This window comes from Bombina bombina, chromosome 2, assembly GCF_027579735.1.
Source record: "Bombina bombina isolate aBomBom1 chromosome 2, aBomBom1.pri, whole genome shotgun sequence".
NCBI lineage: Eukaryota > Metazoa > Chordata > Amphibia > Anura > Bombinatoridae > Bombina > Bombina bombina.
Window position 1 is genome coordinate 78,364,390 of NC_069500.1, and position 22,941 is coordinate 78,387,330.

The 22,941-nt window shown below is 39.4% G+C and overlaps 1 protein-coding gene across 1 annotated transcript in view; it reads right to left on the reverse strand.

Annotated features, from left to right (window-relative positions):
- MBD2 (methyl-CpG binding domain protein 2) overlaps positions 1–22,941 on the reverse strand; it is a 217,423-nt gene that overhangs the window by 77,486 nt on the left and 116,996 nt on the right. Inside the window, exon 7 of the mRNA XM_053699661.1 lies at positions 8,326–8,416. Within this exon, the coding sequence (XP_053555636.1) occupies positions 8,326–8,416 (91 nt within the window). The remainder of the gene's footprint in view (positions 1–8,325; positions 8,417–22,941) is intronic.

Sequence of the window (22,941 nt, forward strand, 5' to 3'; positions counted from 1 at the left end):
AAGACTGAGCAAGTACCAAGATATCGTCCAAATAAGGAAATACCACAATACCCTGTTCTCTGATTACAGATAAAAGGGCACCGAGAACCTTTGTAAAAATCCTTGGAGCTGTTGCTAGGCCAAACGGCAGAGCCACAAACTGGTAATGCTTGTCTAGGAAAGAGAATCTCAGAAACTGATAGTGATCTGGATTAATCGGAATATGCAGATATGCATCTTGTAAATCTATTTTGGACATATAATGCCCTTGCTGAACAAAAGGCAGAATAGTCCTTATAGTTACCATTTTGAATGTTGGTATCCTTATATAACGATTCAATATTTTTAAATCCAGAACTGGTCTGAAGGAATTCTCCTTCTTTGGTACAATGAAGAGATTTGAGTAAAACCCCAGCCCCTGTTCCAGAACTGGAACTGGCATAATTACTCCAGCCAACTCTAGATCTGAAACACATTTCAGAAATGCTTGAGCCTTCACTGGATTTACTGGGACATGGGAAAGAAAAAATCTTCTTGCAGGAGGCCTTATCTTGAAGCCTATTCTGTACCCTTGTGAAACAATGTTCTGAATCCAAAGATTGTGAATCGAATTGATCCAAATTTCTTTGAAAAATCGTAATCAGCCCCATACCAGCTGGGCTGGAATGAGGGCCGCACCTTCATGTTGACTTGGGAGCTGGCTTTGGCTTTCTAAAAGGCTTGGATTTATTCCAGACTGGAGATGGTTTCCAAACTGATACCGCTCCTGTAGGGGAAGGATCAGGCTTTTGTTCCTTATTGTGACGAAAGGAATGAAAACGATTAGTAGACCTAAATTTACCTTTAGATTTTTTATCCTGTGGTAAAAAAGTTCCTTTCCCCCCAGTAACAGTTGAAATAATAGAATCCAACTGTGAACCAAATAATTTATTACCCTGGAAAGAAAGGGAAAGCAAAGTTGACTTAGAAGACATATCAGCATTCCAAGTTTTAAGCCATAAAGCTCTTCTAGCTAAAATAGCTAAAGACATATACCTGACATCAACCCTAATGATATCAAAGATGGCATCACAAATAAAATTATTAGCATGTTGAAGAAGATTAACAATGCTATGGGAATTATGATCTGTTACTTGTTGCGCTAAAGCTTCCAACCAGAAAGTTGAAGCTGCAGCAACATCCGCTAAAGATATAGCAGGTCTAAGAAGATAACCTGAACATAAGTAAGCTTTTCTTAGAAAGGATTCAATTTTCCTATCTAAAGGATCCTTAAAGGAAGTACTATCTGCCGTAGGAATAGTAGTACGTTTAGCAAGAGTAGAGATAGCCCCATCAACCTTAGGGATTTTGTCCCAAAACTCTAATCTGTCAGATGGCACAGGATATAATTGCTTTAAGGCAAATAAGTGTGGCGCTATACAGCTGGGTGTATTTTAAGCGGCACTATGTATATACCACTGTTAAATGCCCCGGTCTTAAAATGATAATAATCCAAAGGAGCCTATATAAATATATCGGTAGGTTCAAGGGAAAGTTATTAAAAATTATTAAGATATACAAGGGGGGGTTAATTTAATAAAAAGGAGATAATATCCATAAATCACATATAATAATGCATAAACAATTTATTTTCAACAATTTACCACCGGTGGTATAAAAACACAATTATACAAATACACAATAACAAATAACTTATATATATTTTAAAATTATTTAAATATATAAGGCCGGTATGGCTTATAAATGAGCAGTATTATTGATATGTGGTTTTGATAAGTTAAGTTCTTTTTATAAGGTAAGTTCTCTGTAGCTATTTCAGTCAATGTGGTAAATAGAGTTTAGACAGCAATTGTGGCAGCGTCAATATATAGCAATTGATAAATCCAATGGATTGCACTTTCTGATAGAGTGAATAAAGTTCCAGGCTTTACCTTAGTTATCCAGACCAATCTTCCGGACGGACTTACTCTCTCTAAGCCCCGACCGGGAACGTGAATCACCTTGTTTAGGCGTCCGGGTCTTTCTAACACTGCTGACAGCGATACTTTCCTCCTTCAGCGTGTGACGTTAGTGTAGGTTGTCACGTGGACACGGACCATCCAATCAGATGAGGAGTTTCCCCTCTGTCAGTCCCAATGCGGGAAATTCAAAAAACTCAGAGCGCTCTGGTTTGCTTACGGGTGAATGAAGAATCCACAGGTTCACAAGAAAACATCTACGCGTTTCAGCCCGTTACAGGCCTTTATCAAGATGTGGAACCTGATTATGCGTTGCCTTTATATAGTCTTCTCAATAACCTTGCTTCTTTAGCTAATTAAGTATTTAGCGTAATGCCAGTGTATCTCTTGTTCATTTAAAGGGACACTGCTCATAAAAACCATGCTTCATTTTTAAGTATCAAAAGATGTATATATTCTCTGATGATTAAATTAATACAAAAAGACTCATAAAAATATATAACGACATAGTAAATACTGTACATAAAAGCGGTAAATTTAATCATTCAAAATCAATTTTATCCCAAAAGATGTATATATAAAAAATATAAACAATAAAAAGTAATAAAAAATATATATGTGATAACTTATGTTTGTATTCATTAAAATCTAAAACAGGTTTTATAAATTTATCTCTCTTTTATTTTTCGTACATACAAATAATAAAATAATTCAGCCTATTCTATATTAACTTAAATTATTCATTATAAAAGACCATTGGTCATATTAAAAACTGGAGGGGGGGGGGGGCACAGATATTTCATTTACTAAATCATATATATCCTTAGAAAACTATTAATCAATAGGGTAAATGTAATCTAAAATTAATGTGAAAACATATATAAAAGATACATATAAAACCTAAAACCTAATTGGCAGTTAAACACTTTCTTAAAAAAGATTTGAACCTAAAAATAGAGCAAAGTGACTTCATTCTAGAGTGTATTGAGTTCATTTTAAATAATAATTATTTTGTTTTTAATGGTAAATACTATCTACAACAAAAAGGAACGGCAATGGGTACCAAGTTCGCACCCAGTTATGCTAATTTGTTCATGGGCTATTTGGAAGAACAATTTATCTTCAATGGAGCATGGGGTGCGAACTTGGTATCCTATAAGAGGTTTATAGATGATATCTTTATAATTTGGAATGGGGATTTTGAACTCTTGAATTTATTTTTGGAAGATTTAAATAAAAATAACCTGGGTTTAAAATTTACAAGCGAGATTAATAGTAAAACTATACATTTCCTTGATCTGTAAATAATATCATAGAACAAAAAATCTCCACAAAGACGTTTTTTAAAAAAGTGGACGCAAACAACTACGTACACATAGAAAGCTGCCACTTGTCAAAATGGATTGATAACATACCCACTAGCCAATTTACTAGAATTATGAAGAACTGTAATAATTTAGAAGATTTTGAAATCCAGTCATTGACATTAAAAGAAAGATTCCTAGATAAAGGCTATGATGTAAATATTATAAATAGCGCAATGGAGACAGCAAAATTGAAGGATAGAGAGGTATTACTTAAAGGTAGGGAAATAAATCCACCAGAATCTAATGAACAGATGAAAAAATTAAGCATACCTTTTGTCACCAGATTTAATGCTCAACATGGATACATGAAGACTATATTAAATAGACACTGGCATCTTATAAAGAATGACCATATCCTAGGAGATCACGTGAAAAGACACCCAGAGATTATTTATACCAAAGCAAAAAATTTAAAAAACAATTTAGCACCTAGTATGTATAGGAAAAATACTAATCATACTGATTTAGATCTTACTGGGTCTAAATTAAAAGGATTTTTTCCATGCTATAGTTGTGTGGCATGTAAATATAGTACAAAAATTAAGGAAGTTAAATCTAGTACAAGGGAACACACACACATAATTCATGATCTCATTAGATGTAGCGATAAAGGGGTGATTTATCTTCTTCAGTGTTCGTGTAATAGGCAATATTTAGGTCAGACCCAGAGAAAATTGAGAGACCGAATTAGAGACCATGTTAACAACATTAAGAATGGATTTGAGGGTCATTTTGTATCCAAACATTTTAAAGAATGCCATGCGAAGAATGTTAAAGATCTACGATGGTGGGGTATAAAAAAAGTCAAAAGAGATGGTAGAGGTGGAGACTATGAAAAACAGATTCTATATAAAGAGGCAGAATTAATTTACTACTTCGGTTCACTGGTACCAGAAGGGCTAAATATGGAATTAGACCTCAATCCATTTTTACATTAACAACTAAGTATAGTAACCAGATTTTTATGAATTTTACTGGTTTTCAAATTAGCTTTATATATTTTTTTACCCGATTTTAGACATATATATATATATATATTTTTTAAAGATAAAAATGTCTTGAAAGTAAATTAAAATGAATTTTGGACCCCACAACTTTTAAATCTGATTTTTAATAGGATTTTTATATAGTTTTTAATTACAGTCTTTTGACCTGGTATATTGAACTATCTGTGCTAATATGAAATGGATTGAACTAATATATTATTAGAATGGATTATGGAGTTTTTTATCCAAAAAACTATTTAGGTTTTATATGTATCTTTTATATATGTTTTCACATTAATTTTAGATTACATTTACCCTATTGATTAATAGTTTTCTAAGGATATATATGATTTAGTAAATGAAATATCTGTGCCCCCCCCCCTCCAGTTTTTAATATGACCAATGGTCTTTTATAATGAATAATTTAAGTTAATATAGAATAGGCTGAATTATTTTATTATTTGTATGTACGAAAAATAATAGAGAGATAAATTTATAAAACCTGTTTTAGATTTTAATGAATACAAACATAAGTTATCACATATATATTTTTTATTACTTTTTATTGTTTATATTTTTTATATATACATCTTTTGGGATAAAATTGATTTTGAATGATTAAATTTACCGCTTTTATGTACAGTATTTACTATGTCGTTATATATTTTTATGAGTCTTTTTGTATTAATTTAATCATCAGAGAATATATACATCTTTTGATACTTAAAAATGAAGCATGGTTTTTATGAGCAGTGTCCCTTTAAATGAACAAGAGATACACTGGCATTACGCTAAATACTTAATTAGCTAAAGAAGCAAGGTTATTGAGAAGACTATATAAAGGCAACGCATAATCAGGTTCCACATCTTGATAAAGGCCTGTAACGGGCTGAAACGCGTAGATGTTTTCTTGTGAACCTGTGGATTCTTCATTCACCCGTAAGCAAACCAGAGCGCTCTGAGTTTTTTGAATTTCCCGCATTGGGACTGACAGAGGGGAAACTCCTCATCTGATTGGATGGCCCGTGTCCACGTGACAACCTACACTAACGTCACACGCTGAAGGAGGAAAGTATCGCTGTCAGCAGTGTTAGAAAGACCCGGACGCCTAAACAAGGTGATTCACGTTCCCGGTCGGGGCTTAGAGAGAGTAAGTCCGTCCGGAAGATTGGTCTGGATAACTAAGGTAAAGCCTGGAACTTTATTCACTCTATCAGAAAGTGCAATCCATTGGATTTATCAATTGCTATATATTGACGCTGCCACAATTGCTGTCTAAACTCTATTTACCACATTGACTGAAATAGCTACAGAGAACTTACCTTATAAAAAGAACTTAACTTATCAAAACCACATATCAATAATACTGCTCATTTATAAGCCATACCGGCCTTATATATTTAAATAATTTTAAAATATATATAAGTTATTTGTTATTGTGTATTTGTATAATTGTGTTTTTATACCACCGGTGGTAAATTGTTGAAAATAAATTGTTTATGCATTATTATATGTGATTTATGGATATTATCTCCTTTTTATTAAATTAACCCCCCCTTGTATATCTTAATAATTTTTAATAACTTTCCCTTGAACCTACCGATATATTTATATAGGCTCCTTTGGATTATTATCATTTTAAGACCGGGGCATTTAACAGTGGTATATACATAGTGCCGCTTAAAATACACCCAGCTGTATAGCGCCACACTTATTTGCCTTATATCTCTTAACCTTTGGAATTGCTTTCAGAGTGCTATTCCTTTTTGTGTGTGCAGGTGTATATATTTTAGCGTATTTTAGAGGTTTATTTATTTATTATCAGGATATAATTGCTTAAACCGTTTAGAAGGAGTAAATGAATTACCCAAATTATTCCATTCCCTGGAAATTACTTCAGAAATAGCATCAGGGACGGGAAAAAACTCTGGAATAACTACAGGAGATTTAAAAACCGTATTCAAACGTTTAGATTTAGTATCAGGAGGACCAGATTCCTCTATTTCTAATGCAATTAAGACTTCTCTAAGCAAAGAACGAATAAATTCCATTTTAAATAAATATGAAGATTTATCAGTATCAACCTCTGAAACAGAATCCTCTGAACCAGAGGAATCATTATCAGAATCAGAATGATGATGTTCATTTAAAAATTCATCTGAAAAATGAGAAGTTTTAAAAGACCTTTTACGTTTACTAGAAGGAGGAATAACAGGCATAGCCTTCTTAATAGATTTAGAAACAAAATCTCTTATGTTAACAGGAACACCCTGAATATTAGATGTTGATGGAACAGCAAAAGGTAATGGAACATTACTAAAGGAAATATTATCTGCATTAACAAGTTTGTCATGACATTCATTACAAACAACAGCCGGAGGAACAGATACCACAAGTTTACAACAAATACATTTAACTTTGGTAGATCCAGCATCAGGCAGCAATTTTCCAGAAGTATGTTCTGATTCAGGGTCAATCTGAGACATCTTGCAATATGTAATAGAAAAAACAACATATAAAGCAAAAATGATCAAATTCCTTAAATGACAGTTTCAGGAATGGGAAAAAATGCCAGTGAACAAGCTTCTAGCAACCAGAAGCAAATAAACAATGAGACTTAAATAATGTGGAGACAATAATGACGCCCATATTTTTTAGCGCCAAAAAAGACGCCCACATTATTTGGCGCCTAAATGCTTTTAGCGCCAAAAATGACGCCACATCCGGTAACGCCGACACTTTTGGCGCAAAAACGTCAAAAAAATGACACAACTTCCAGCGACAAGTATGATGCCGGAAATAACAAAGAAAATTTTTGCGCCAAAAAAGTCTGCGCCAAGAATGACGCAATAAAATGAAGCATTTTCAGCCCCCGCGAGCCTAACAGCCCACAGGAGAAAAAGTCAAATTTTAAGGCAAGAAAAAAAAAATGATTATTCAAATGCATTATCCCAAATAATGAAACTGACTGTCTGAAATAAGGAATGTTGAACATCCTGAATCAAGGCAAATAAATGTTTAAACACATATATTTAGAACTTTATATAAAAGTGCCCAACCATAGCTTAGAGTGTCACAAAAATAAGACTTACTTACCCCAGGACACTCATCTACATGTAGTAGAAAGCCAAACCAGTACTGAAACGAGAATCAGTAGAGGTAATGGTATATATAAGAGTATATCGTCGATCTGAAAAGGGAGGTAAGAGATGAATCTCTAAGACCGATAACAGAGAACCTATGAAATAGACCCCGTAGAAGGAGATCATTGAATTCAAATAGGCAATACTCTCTTCACATCCCTCTGACATTCACTGCACACTGAGAGGAAAAACGGGCTCCAGCCTGCTGCGAAGCGCATATCAACGAAGAATCTAGCACAAACTTACTTCACCACCTCCATGGGAGGCAAAGTTTGTAAAAACTGATTTGTGGGTGTGGTGAGGGGTGTATTTATAGGCATTTTGAGGTTTGGGAAACTTTGCCGCTCCTGGTAGGAATGTATATCCCATACGTCACTAGCTCATGGACTCTTGCTAATTACATGAAAGAAAACAAAGTAAACCACTTTATTAAAATAAAATTTATTAAAAAAAAAAAAAAAACTTAAAATTAATTTGATACGGTTTATTGTTTGTGTACACTGACAGCAGTGGAGGGGTCAAGGAGAAGGTGAGGGGCTTGTCATTTTTGACATGTGATCACTGTGACTAGTTGTGCCTGTGATCACATGACCATAGGACACTTTTTGTGCATCACTGGACTGCCTCACTCCTGAGGCATCCATTGATTGGCCACTCAGCCTGATACCGGCATGCTAGTATCCAGGCTCCATTTTAAGTATACAATACCTGACTGCCTGTCAGAGTGATTGTATACACGCTGTCATTTTTGACAGTTACCGTACTACTGCTGACTAGACTCACATGCAGGCATCCAGCCGTAGCATGAGATACATGCTGAAAGTAGGCACCCCACTGACAGGCTACGATTGATAGCCAGGGGTGTCCTCCATTACGCTATTTCTGCACTCACCTTGAAGTCCTTTAGGAAGCTCCATCGATTGTATAACTTGTTCAGTTATATCTGATGCACAGAGTCCTTGAAGTCTCTTCTCCCAGAAAAGCTAAAAAAAATTAAAATAAAATTTTATATAGATAAAAAGATAAACCAAAGATATGGTCCTAAAGACATTTCAATAAAAAGACCATTAAATACGGCTGAATGGCACTACTTGCTTAATTTTTTTAGAGAAATCTCAAAGTTTTCTTAGTCTAATGTATCTTGTGATAGCTATCAGCCACTGGTCTAAAAGAGGCTGCTTCCGGGTGGTAAATCGCCATAGAACTAGCTGATGAGCTGTTCGCTCCTGGTAGAGCGCTTCTCTCTTCGTATGCAAATCAGCCAATCACAGTCCAAGATACAGTATGTATATACTGTGAGGTCTTCCAAATGCTTAAAGGGATACTAAACCCATTCAGTTTTTTATTTTGAATAAACCTTCAGCCTTTTTAACTTTGCATAAATCTTTTGTGTATATCAACACTTTGTTCTCTCACTGCATTGAAAAGATGCTGAGTTGTGTAGCAGTTGGATTACTTAACCCCTGAAGACTTGCGCTGCAAAGAAGAAACGCTTACTTGATATATAGGAGTGACTTATATTATGAGGTTTTGACTAAGGATTGAAACAAAGTAAATATTAAATTACATAAACTGCTCATTTGGGGATATTATATGTTTTATGACAAATATTTTAACTAAGGATTTGTTGATACAAACATTTTTAATAAAAATTGTTGATATATATTTGTGATTGATTCTACTGCATGATATACTTTTGGCTTTTTATAGCACAACCTTTACTTCCATATATACATTATTTTATTCAACTTGTTTTTGGAGACACGTTTATCTAAGGTTGCTTATAAAGTATATCAATTAATCTAGAGCACGGATAACAAGCTTAAAGGGACACTGAACCCAATTTTTTGCTTTCATGATTCATGATAGGGGATGACATTTTAAGCAACTTTCTAATTTACTCCTATTATCAAATTTTCTTCATTCTCTTGGTATCTTTATTTGAAATGCTAGAATGTAAGTTTAGATGCCGGCCCATTTTTGATGAACAACCTGGGTTGTTCTTGCTGATTGGTGGACAAATTCATCCACCAATAAAAAAAAGTGTTGTCCAGAGGTCTGAAACAAAAAAGCTTAGATGCCTTCTTTTTCAAATAAAGATAGCAAGAGAATGAAGAAAAATGATAATAGGAGTAAATTAGAAAGTTGCTTAAAATTGCATGCTCTATCTGAATCACAAAATAAAAAAATTGGGTTCAGTGGCCCTTTTAATATATCTGAGGGCCACTGGCAATGTGTTCTTCTCTTGTGTGGGCCACTCAAACAGAGTGAGTGTTCTGCAACTGGATATACTAGGAACTGGAAGAGACATTTACCCAAGTAGTAGCGCAAGGTGGGATTTGTAATGTGATCATAATGGAACTGTATAATAGTGTAAAAAACATAATTTATGCTTACCTGATAAATTTATTTCTCTTGTAGTGTATCCAGTCCACGGATCATCCATTACTTATGGGATATTAACTCCTCCCCAACAGGAAGTGCAAGAGGATTCACCCAGCAGAGCTGCTATATAGCTCCTCCCCTAACTGCCATTACCAGTCATTCGACCGAAAACATGCAGAGAAAGGAAAACCATAGGGTGCAGTGGTGACTGTAGTTTAATGGAAAAATTACCTGCCTTAAAGTGACAGGGCGGGCCGTGGACTGGATACACTACAAGAGAAATAAATTTATCAGGTAAGCATAAATTATGTTTTCTCTTGTTAAGTGTATCCAGTCCACGGATCATCCATTACTTATGGGATACCAATACCAAAGCTAAAGTACACGGATGACGGGAGGGACAGGCAGGCTCTTTATACGGAAGGAACCACTGCCTGAAGAACCTTTCTCCCAAAAACAGCCTCCGAAGAAGCAAAAGTGTCAAATTTGTAAAATTTGGAAAAAGTATGAAGAGAAGACCAAGTTGCAGCCTTGCAAATCTGTTCAACAGAAGCCTCATTCTTAAAGGCCCAAGTGGAAGCCACAACTCTAGTAGAATGTGCTGTAATTCTTTCAGGAGGCTGCTGTCCAGCAGTCTCATAGGCTAACCGTATTATGCTACGAAGCCAAAAGGAGAGAGAGGTAGCCGAAGCTTTTTGACCTCTCCTCTGACCAGAATAAACGACAAACAGGGAAGACGTTTGTCGAAAATCCTTAGTTGCCTGTAGATAAAATTTCAGGGCACGGACTACATCTAGATTGTGTAGCAGACGTTCCTTTTTCGAAGAAAGATTAGGACACAAGATGGAACCACAATCTCTTGATTGATATTCCTGTTAGTGACCACCTTAGGTAGGAACCCAGGTTTAGTACGCAGAACTACCTTGTCTGAATGAAAAATCAGATAAGGAGAATCACAATGTAAGGCAGATAACTCAGAGACTCTTCGAGCCGAGGAAATCGCCATTAAAAACAGAACTTTCCAAGATAACAGCTTGATATCAATGGAATGAAGGGGTTCAAACGGAACCCCCTGTAAAACATTAAGAACTAAGTTCAAACTCCATGGTGGAGCAACAGTTTTAAACACAGGCTTGATCCTAGCTAAAGCCTGACAAAAAGCTTGAACGTCCGGAACTTCTGACAGACGTTTGTGTAAAGGAATGGACAGAGCTGAAATCTGTCCCTTTAAGGAACTAGCGGATAAACCCTTTTCTAAACCTTCTTGTAGAAAAGACAATATCCTCGGAATCCTAACCTTACTCCATGAGTAACTCTTGGATTCGCACCAATATAAGTATTTGCGCCATATCTTATGGTAAATCTTTCTGGTAACAGGCTTCCTAGCCTGTATTAAGGTATCAATAACTGACTCAGAAAAACCACGTTTTGATAAAATCAAGCGTTCAATTTCCAAGCAGTCAGCTTCAGAGAAATTAGATTTTGATGTTTGAAGGGACCCTGGATCAGAAGGTCCTGTTTCAGAGGTAGCGACCAAGGTGGACAGGATGACATGTCCACTAGATCTGCATACCAAGTCCTGCGTGGCCATGCAGGCGCTATTAGAATCACTGATGCTCTCTCCTGTTTGATTCTGGCAATCAATCGAGGAAGCATCGGGAAGGGTGGAAACACATAAGCCATCCCGAAGGTCCAAAGTGCTGTCAAAGCATCTATCAGAACCGCTCCCGGATCCCTGGATCTGGACCCGTAACGAGGAAGCTTGGCGTTCTGTCGAGACGCCATGAGATCTATCTCTGGTTTGCCCCAACGTCGAAGTATTTGGGCAAAGACCTCCGGATGAAGTTCCCACTCCCCCGGATGAAAAGTCTGACGACTTAAGAAATCCGCCTCCCAGTTCTCCACTCCCGGGATGTGGATTGCTGACAGGTGGCAAGAGTGAGACTCTGCCCAGCGAATTATCTTTGATACTTCCATCATTGCTAGGGAGCTTCTTGTCCCTCCCTGATGGTTGATGTAAGCTACAGTCGTGATGTTGTCCGACTGAAACCTGATGAACCCCCGAGTTGTTAACTGGGGCCAAGCCAGAAGGGCATTGAGAACTGCTCTCAATTCCAGAATGTTTATTGGTAGGAGACTCTCCTCCTGATTCCATTGTCCCTGAGCCTTCAGAGAATTCCAGACAGCGCCCCAACCTAGTAGGCTGGCGTCTGTTGTTACAATTGTCCAGTCCGGCCTGCTGAATGGCATCCCCCTGGACAGATGTGGCCGAGAAAGCCACCATAGAAGAGAATTTCTGGTCTCTTGATCCAGATTCAGAGTAGGGGACAAGTCTGAGTAATCCCCATTCCACTGACTTAGCATGCACAATTGCAGCGGTCTGAGATGTAGGCGTGCAAAGGGTACTATGTCCATTGCTGCTACCATTAAGCCGATCACCTCCATGCATTGAGCTACTGACGGGTGTTGAATGGAATGAAGGACACGGCATGCATTTTGAAGCTTTGTTAACCTGTCTTCTGTCAGGTAAATCTTCATTTCTACAGAATCTATAAGAGTCCCCAGGAAGGGAACTCTTGTGAGTGGAAAGAGAGAACTCTTCTTTTCGTTCACCTTCCATCCATGCGACCTTAGAAATGCCAGTACTAACTCTGTATGAGACTTGGCAGTTTGAAAGCTTGAAGCTTGTATCAGAATGTCGTCTAGGTACGGAGCTACCGCAATTCCTCGCGGTCTTAGTACCGCCAGAAGAGCACCCAGAACCTTTGTGAAGATTCTCGGAGCCGTAGCCAATCCGAATGGAAGAGCTACAAACTGGTAATGCCTGTCTAGAAAGGCAAACCTTAGATACCGGTAATGATCTTTGTGAATCGGTATGTGAAGGTAAGCATCCTTTAAATCCACTGTGGTCATGTACTGACCCTTTTGGATCATGGGTAAAATTGTCCGAATAGTCTCCATTTTGAACGATGGAACTCTTAGGAATTTGTTTAGGATCTTTAAATCCAGGATTGGCCTGAAAGTTCCCTCTTTTTTGGGAACCACAAACAGATTTGAGTAAAACCCTTGTCCCTGTTCCGACCGTGGAACTGGATGGATTACTCCCATTAATAAAAGCTCTTGTACGCAGCGTAGAAACGCCTCTTTCTTTATTTGGTTTGTTGACAACCTTGACAGATGAAATCTCTCTCTTGGGGGAGAGTATTTGAAGTCCAGAAGGTATCCCTGAGATATTATCTCTAGCGCCCAGGGATCCTGGACATCTCTTGCCCAAGCCTGGGCGAAGAGAGAAAGTCTGCCCCCCACTAGATCCGTTCCCGGATCGGGGGCCCTCAATTCATGCTGTTTTAGGGGCACCAGCAGGTTTCCTGGCCTGCTTGCCCTTGTTCCAGGACTGGTTAGGTCTCCAGCCTTGTCTGTAGCGAGCAATAGATCCTTCTTGTTTTGGAGCAGAGGAAGTTGATGCTGCTCCTGCTTTGAAATTCCGAAAGGAACGAAAATTAGATTGTCTAGCCTTAGGTTTGGCTCTGTCTTGAGGCAGGGCATGGCCTTTACCTCCTGTAATGTCAGCGATAATTTCTTTCAATCCGGGCCCGAATAAGGTCTGCCCTTTGAAAGGTATATTAAGAAATTTAGACTTAGAAGTAACGTCAGCTGACCAGGATTTTAGCCACAGTGCTCTGCGCGCCTGAATGGCGAATCCGGAATTCTTAGCCGTAAGCTTAGTTAAATGTACTACGGCATCTGAAATAAATGAGTTAGCTAACTTAAGAGCTTTAAGCCTGTGTGTAATCTCATCTAATGGAGCTGATTCAAGTGTCCCTTCCAGAGACTCAAACCAAAATGCTGCTGCAGCCGTGACAGGCGCAATGCATGTAAGGGGTTGCAATATAAAACCTTGTTGAACAAACATTTTCTTAAGGTAACCCTCTAACTTTTTATCCATTGGATCTGAAAAGGCACAGCTATCCTCCACCGGGATAGTGGTACGCTGAGCTAAAGTAGAAACTGCTCCCTCCACCTTAGGGATCGTTTGCCATAAGTCCCGTGTGGTGGTGTCTATTGGAAACATCTTTCTAAATATCGGAGGGGGTGAGAACGGCACACCGGGTCTATCCCACTCCTTAGTAACAATTTCAGTAAGTCTCTTAGGTATAGGAAAAACGTCAGTACTCTACGGTACCGCAAAATATTTATCCAACCTACACATTTTTTCTGGTATTGCAACTGTGTTACAATCATTCAGAGCCGCTAACACCTCCCCTAGTAATACACGGAGGTTTTCCAGCTTAAATTTAAAATTTGAAATATCTGAATCCAATCTGTTTGGATCAGAACCGTCAGCCGCAGAATGAAGCTCTCCGTCCTCATGTTCTGCAAGTTGTGACGCAGTATCTGACATGGCCCTAACATTATCAGCGCACTCTGTTCTCACCCCAGAGTGATCACGCTTACCTCTTAGTTCTGGTAATTTAGCCAAAACTTCAGTCATAACAGTAGCCATATCCTGTAATGTGATTTGTAATGGCCGCCCAGATGTACTCGGCGCCACAATATCACGCACCCCCCGAGCGGGAGATGCAGGTACTGACACGTGAGGCGAGTTAGTCGGCATAACTCTCCCCTCGTTGTTTGGTGAAATGTGTTCAATTTGTACAGATTGACTTTTATTAAAGTAGCATCAATACAGTTAGTACATAAATTTCTATTGGGCTCCACTTTGGCATTAGCACATATAGCACAGATGTCTTCCTCTGAATCAGACATGTTTAACACACTAGCAAATAAACTAGCAACTTGGAAATACTTTTCAAGTAATTTACTATAATATGAAAACGTACTGTGCCTATAAGAAGCACAGAAAGAGTTATGACAGTTGAAAGTTAATAAACTGAAAGGTTATAGCATCAAATCTTTGTAAAAAACACAATTTTAGCAAAGGCTTGTTCCCATTAGCGAAGGATAACTAACCCTGATAGCAGAAAAAAAGGTTACAGAAATAAACGTTTTTTATCACAGTCAACTACAATCTCACAGCTCTGCTGTGAATGATTACCTCCCTCAAAACAAGTTTTGAAGACCCCTGAGTTCTGTAGAGATGAACCGGATCATGCAGGAAATACAATGAGCTTCTGACTGAATTTTTTTAACCTCCCCCTCACACACAACAGTGAGAGAGATCAGTAAACTGTCATAAATTAAATAAAACAACTGCCAAGTGGAAAAAATAATGCCCAAAACATTTTATTCACCCAGTACCTCAGAAAATGAAACGATTTTACATGCCAGCAAAAAACGTTTAACATAAATTAAGTGTTATTAAAGAGCCTGTTGCCAGTCCCTGCAAATTAGGCTAAAGTCTTATGCACACAGTATAATTCCAGTGAAGTGCCATTCCCCAGAATACTGAAGTGTAAAATATACATACATGACAGCCTGATACCAGATGCTGCTACTGCATTTAAGGCTGAGTTTACATTATATCGGTATGGCAGAATTTTCTCATCAATTCCATTGTCAGAAAATAATAAGCTGCTACATACCTCTTTGCAGATTAATCTGCCCGCTGTCCCCTGATCTGAAGTTTACCTCTCCTCAGATGGCCGAGAAACAGCAATATGATCTTAACTACGCCGGCTAAAATCATAGTAAAAACTCAGGTAGATTCTTCTTCAAATTCTACCAGAGAAGGAATAACACACTCCGGTGCTATTATAAAATAACAAACTTTTGATTGAAGGTATAAAACTAAATATAATCACCATAGTCCTCTCACACATCCTATCTAGTCGTTGGGTGCAAGAGAATGACTGGTAATGGCAGTTAGGGGAGGAGCTATATAGCAGCTCTGCTGGGTGAATCCTCTTGCACTTCCTGTTGGGGAGGAGTTAATATCCCATAAGTAATGGATGATCCGTGGACTGGATACACTTAACAAGAGAAAGAGTATTTATCCAAGCAGTGGATGGTGGGAAACTACACTGGACAATGTTTATCTTTTTAGTTATCTTGCGAGGGCCTGAATAGAACATCAACTAGCTACACTTCTTAGAACCTTAAAAAACATAATTTATGCTTACCTGATAAATTTATTTCTCTTGTAGTGTAGTCAGTCCACGGGTCATCCATTACTTATGGGATTATATCTCTTCCCCAACAGGAAGTTGCAAGAGGATCACCCAAGCAGAGCTGCTATATAGCTCCTCCCCTCACATGTCATATCCAGTCATTCGACCGAAACAAGACGAGAAAGGAGAAACCATAGGGTGCAGTGGTGACTGGAGTTTAATTAAAAATTTAGATCTGCCTTAAAAAGACAGGGCGGGCCGTGGACTGACTACACTACAAGAGAAATAAATTTATCAGGTAAGCATAAATTATGTTTTCTCTTGTTAAGTGTAGTCAGTCCACGGGTCATCCATTACTTATGGGATACCAATACCAAAGCTAAAGTACACGGATGAAGGGAGGGACAAGGCAGGAACTTTAAACGGAGGGAACCACTGCCTGAAGTACCTTTGTCCCAAAAATAGCCTCCGAAGAAGCAAAAGTGTCAAATTTGTAAAATTTTGAAAAAGTGTGAAGTGAAGACCAAGTTGCAGCCTTGCAAATCTGTTCAACAGAGGCCTCATTTTTAAAGGCCCAGGTGGAAGCCACAGCTCTAGTAGAATGAGCTGTAATTCTTTCAGGAGGCTGCTGTCCAGCAGTCTCATAGGCTAAACGTATTATGCTACGAAGCCAAAAGGAGAGAGAGGTAGCCGAAGCCTTTTGACCTCTCCTCTGTCCAGAGTAAACGACAAACAGGGAAGAAGTTTGACGAAAATCTTTAGTTGCCTGCAAATAGAACTTCAGGGCACGGACTACGTCCAGATTATGCAAAAGTCGTTCCTTCTTTGAAGAAGGATTAGGACACAATGATGGAACAACAATCTCTTGATTGATATTCCTGTTAGAAACTACCTTAGGTAAGAACCCAGGTTTAGTACGCAGAACTACCTTGTCTGAATGAAAAATCAGATAAGGAGAATAACAATGTAAGGCAGATAACTCAGAGACTCTTCGAGCCGAGGAAATAGCCATCAAAAACAGAACTTTCCAAGATAACAGCTTGATATCAATGGAATGAAGGGGTTCAAATGGAACGCATTGCAGAACGTTAAGAACTAAGTTTAAGCTCCACGGCGGAGCAACAGTCTTAAACACAGGCTTAATCCTAGCCAAAGCCTGACAAAAAGCCTGAACGTCTGGAACTTCTGCCAGACGCTTGTGTAGAAGAATAGACAGAGCAGAAATCTGTCCCTTTAACGAACTAGCGGATAAGCCTTTTTCTAAACCCTCTTGTAGAAAAGACAATATCCTAGGAATCCTAACCTTACTCCATGAGTAACTCTTGGATTCGCACCAATATAAATATTTACGCCATATCTTATGGTAAATTCTTCTGGTAACAGGTATCCTAGCCTGTATTAAGGTATCAATAACCGACTCCGAGAAGCCATGCTTAGATAGAATCAAGCGTTCAATCTCCATGCAGTCAGCCTCAGAGAAATTAGATTTGGATGGTTGAAAGGACCCTGAATTAGAAGGTCCTGCCTCAGAGGCAGAGACCATGGTGGACAGGACGACATGTCCACTAGGTCTGCATACCAGGTCCTGCGTGGCCACGCAGGCGCTATCAGAATCACTGATGCTCTCTCCTGTTTGATCTTGGCAATCAGTCGAGGAAGCATCGGAAATGGTGGAAACACATAAACCATGTTGAAGACCCAAGGGGCTGTCAGAGCATCTATCAGCACCGCTCCCGGGTCCCTGGACCTGGATCCGTAATAAGGAAGCTTGGCGTTCTGGCGAGACGCCATGAGATCCAGATCTGGTTTGCCCCAACGATGAATCAGTTGGGCGAAGACCTCCGGATGAAGTTCCCACTCCCCCGGATGAAAAGTCTGGCGACTTAGAAAATCCGCCTCCCAGTTCTCCACGCCTGGGATGTAGATCGCTGACAGGTGGCAAGAGTGAGACTCTGCCCAGCGAATTATCTTTGAGACTTCCAACATCGCTAGGGAACTCCTGGTTCCCCCTTGATGGTTGATGTAAGCCACAGTCGTGATGTTGTCTGACTGAAATCTGATGAACCTCAGAGTTGCTAACTGAGGCCAAGCTAGAAGAGCATTGAATATTGCTCTTAACTCCAGAATATTTATTGGGAGGAGTTTCTCCTCCTGAGTCCATGAACCCTGAGCCTTCAGGGAATTCCAGACTGCGCCCCAACCTAGAAGGCTGGCGTCTGTTGTTACAATCGTCCAATCTGGCCTGCGAAAGGTCATCCCCTTGGACAGGTGGGGCCGAGAAAGCCACCATAGAAGAGAATCTCTGGTCTCTTGATCCAGATTTATTAGAGGGGACAAATCTGAGTAATCCCCATTCCACTGACTTAGCATGCACAATTGCAGCGGTCTGAGATGCAGGCGCGCAAATGGTACTATGTCCATTGCCGCTACCATTAAGCCGATTACTTCCATGCACTGAGCTACTGACGGGTGTGGAATGAAATGAAGGGCACGGCAAGCATTTAGAAGTTTTGATAACCTGGCCTCCGTCAGGTAAATTTTCATCTCTACAGAATCTATAAGAGTCCCTAGGAAGGGAACCCTTGTGAGTGGTAATAGAGAACTCTTTTCCACGTTCACCTTCCACCCATGCGACCTCAGAAATGCCAGAACTATCTCTGTATGAGACTTGGCAGTTTGAAAATTTGACGCTTGTATCAGAATGTCGTCTAGGTACGGAGCCACCGCTATGCCTCGCGGTCTTAGTACCGCCAGAAGTGAGCCCAGAACCTTTGTAAAGATTCTTGGAGCCGTAGCTAACCCGAAGGGAAGAGCTACAAACTGATAATGCCTGTCTAGGAAGGCAAATCTTAGGTACCGATAATGATCCTTGTGAATCGGTATGTGAAGGTAGGCATCCTTTAAGTCCACTGTGGTCATGTACTGACCCTCTTGGATCATGGGTAGGATGGTTCGAATAGTTTCCATTTTGAATGATGGAACTCTTAGGAATTTGTTTAGGATTTTTAAGTCCAAGATTGGTCTGAAGGTTCCCTCTTTCTTGGGAACCACAAACAGATTTGAATAGAATCCTTGCCCGTGCTCCGTCCGCGGAACTGGGTGGATCACCCCTATTAGTAAGAGGTCTTGTACACAGCGTAGAAACGCCTCTTTCTTTATTTGGTTTGCTGATAACCTTGAAAGATAAAATCTCCCTTGTGGAGGAGAAGTCCAGAAGATATCCCTGAGATATGATCTCCAATGCCCAGGGATCCTGGACATCTCTTGCCGAAGCCTGGGCGAAGAGAGAAAGTCTGCCCCCCACTAGATCCGTTTCCGGATAGGGGGCCCTCTCTTCATGCTGTCTTAGGGGCAGCAGCAGGTTTTCTGGCCTGCTTGCCCTTGTTCCAGTACTGGTTAGTTTTCCAGCCTTGTCTGTAACGAGCAACAGCTCCTTCCTGTTTTGGAGCGGAGGAAGTTGATGCTGCTCCTGCCTTGAGGTTACGAAAGGCACGAAAATTAGACTGTTTGGCCTTTGATTTGGCCCTGTCCTGAGGCAGAGCATGGCCCTTACCTCCCGTAATGTCAGCGATAATTTCTTTCAAGCCGGGCCCGAATAAGGTCTGCCCTTTGAAAGGAATATTAAGCAATTTAGATTTAGAAGTCACGTCCGCTGACCAGGATTTAAGCCATAGCGCTCTGCGCGCTTGGATGGCGAATCCGGAGTTCTTAGCCGTAAGTTTGGTTAAATGTACGACGGCATCAGAAACAAATGCGTTAGCTAGCTTAAGTACTTTAAGCTTGTTCATAATTTCATCCAATGGAGCTGTGCGAATGGCCTCTTCCAGAGACTCAAACCAGAATGTCGCCGCAGCAGTGACAGGCGCAATGCATGCAAGGGGCTGTAAGATAAAACCTTGTTGAACAAACATTTTCTTAAGGTAACCTTCTAATTTTTTATCCATTGGATCTGAAAAGGCACAACTATCCTCCACCGGGATAGTGGTACGCTTAGCTAAAGTAGAAACTGCTCCCTCCACCTTAGGGACCGTCTGCCATAAGTCTCGTGTGGTGGCGTCTATAGGAAACATTTTCTTAAATATGGGAGGAGGGGAAAAAGGCACACCGGTTCTATCCCACTCCTTGCTAATAATCTCTGTAAGCCTTTTAGGTATAGGAAACACGTCAGTACACACCGGTAACGCATAGTATCTATCCAACCTACATAATTTTTCTGGAATTGCAACCGTGTTACAATCATTCAGAGCCGCTAATACCTCCCCTAGCAATATGCGGAGGTTCTCAGGCTTAAATTTAAAATTAGAAATCTCTGAATCCAGTCTCCCTGGATCAGATCCGTCACCCATAGAATGAAGCTCTCCGTCTTCATGTTCTGCAAATTGTGACGCAGTATCGGACATGGCTCTCACATCATCAGCGCGCTCTGTCCTTAACCCAGAGCTATCACGCTTGCCTCTTAATTCTGGCAATTTAGATAATACTTCTGTCATAACAGTAGCCATGTCTTGCAAAGTGATTTGTAAGGGCCTCCCTGATGTACTTGGCGCCACAATATCACGCACCTCCTGAGCGGGAGGCGAAGGTACTGACACGTGAGGAGAGTTAGTCGGCATAACTTCCCCCTCGTTGTCTGGTGATAATTTCTTTACATGTAAAGACTGACTTTTACTTAAAGTTACATCAATGCATTTAGTACACAAATTTCTATGGGGCTCCACATTGGCCTTCATACATAGTGGACAAACAGATTCATCTGTGTCAGACATGTTTAAACAGACTAGCAATGAGACTAGCAAGCTTGGAAAATACTTTTCAAATAAATTTACAAGCAATATAAAAAACGCTACTGTGCCTTTAAGAAGCACAAAAGGCTGTCACAGTTGAAATAACAATGAACCAAATTAGTTATAGCAACCAAATTTTCACAGTAAATGTATTAAGTTAGCAAAGGATTGCACCCACCAGCAAATGGATGATTAACCCCTTAATACCCAAAAACGGATAACAATTTAATAATTAACGTTTTTATCACAGTCAAACACACTGTCACAGGTCTGCTGTGACTGATTACCTCCCTCAAAATGAATTTTGAAGACCCCTGAGCTCTCTAGAGACGTCCTGGATCATGGAGGATGAAGTAGGAAGATTGTGACTGAATTTTTACTGCGCAAAAAAGCGCTAAAATAGGCCCCTCCCACTCATATTACAACAGTGGGGAAGCTCAGTTAACTGTTTCTATGCAGAAACAAAAGTTAGCCATGTGGTAAAAATCATGCCCCAATAAGTTTTATCACCAAGTACCTCACAAAAAACGATTAACATGCCAGTAAACGTTTTGAACATACATTTTAAAAGTTATGAAGTGTTATTAATAAGCCTGCTACCAGTCGCTGTTACTGCAGTTAAGGCTCATACATTACTTCAGTATTAACAGTATTTTCTGAGTCAAATACCATTCCCTAGAAAAATACTTCAGTGTACACACACTCATCAGCCTAATACCAGTCGCTACCACTGCATTTAAGGCTAAACTTACATTACATTGGTATCAGCAGTATTTTCTCAGTCAATTCCATTGCTTAGAAAAATAATTTACTGCACATACCTCGTTTGCAGGGGGGCCCTGTATGCTATTCCCCTTTTCTGAAGTTACCTCACTCCTCAGAATGTGCGAGAACAGCCAGTGGATCTTAGTTACGTCTGCTAAGATCATAGAAAACGCAGGCAGATTCTTCTTCTAATGCTGCCTGAGAAAGAAACAGCACACTCCGGTGCCATTTAAAATAACAAACTTTTGATTGAAGAAATAAACTAAGTTTAAAAACACCACAGACCTCTCACAACGACCTATCTTTAGTTAGGTTGCAAGAGAATGACTGGATATGACATGTGAGGGGAGGAGCTATATAGCAGCTCTGCTTGGGTGATCCTCTTGCAACTTCCTGTTGGGGAAGAGATATAATCCCATAAGTAATGGATGACCCGTGGACTGACTACACTTAACAAGAGAAAAAAAATTAGGGGTTCCAATTAATTATTTACCTGATAAACAAGCGAGGACCAGAAGAAACTATCTTGAGGGCTGCATGTGGCCCCAGAGCTGGTACTTTGAGGCCGCTGACCTAGAGAGTAATACTTTGATAGGTCTGTAACAAAGTTAATTCTTCAGTCCAGTCACTTGTGCAATTTTACAGTCATTTTATTCCATCTAATCCTTCTGATTACTTTTTAGTGCTGAGGTAAGAATTGGGTCACTAACTTGCTTTATAGACATTTCATTATTTAACTTAAGTTGATATTACTTGTTCTTGCTTTCATTTTTGCATAGCTGGTATGTTATTTACTCAGCAAGCCATTTTTTGCCTTAATTGCTTTAACTTCCATTATTCTGGCTATTCAACTTTTACTTATATTACGTATTTATGTGTCTAATCCTCCTTGACTTTATGTTTTTCATTCACCTGATGAATTTTCCGCTTTATTTTCCCCTCTGCATCATGGGCAGCAGCATTGTGAAATACAGGAGGGAATCAACAAAGGCTGTGGAAATATATATATATATATATATATATGTGTGTGTAAGTGGCAAGAGTCAATGAGCTAGTGACGTATGGGATATACATGCCTACCAGGAGGGGGAAAAGTTTCCCAAACCTCAAAATGCCTATAAATACACCTCCCACCTAACTCATACCTAAGTTCCTCAGTTTTACAAACTTTGCCTACTTAGGAGGTGGTGAAGCAAGATGTGCTCGATTTCTTCTGTGAAAGGCGCTTCTAAGCATTATGAAGCCCAGGTCCTCTCAAAGTACAGTGTTTGTCTAAAGGATGTGAAGTGAGTATTGCCTGATGATACCATGTTTTCGCATATGGGAAATCGATTCTGTAAATCGGTCGCAGGGATTCATCTGCTGCCTCCGTTTATAGATTGACATTATACTCCTCTACCATTACCTCTGCTGATATGTTTCAGTACTGGTTTGGCTGTCTGCTATATGTGGATGGGTGTCTTCTGGTAAGTATATATCATTTTTTAATACACTCTCAGCTATGTT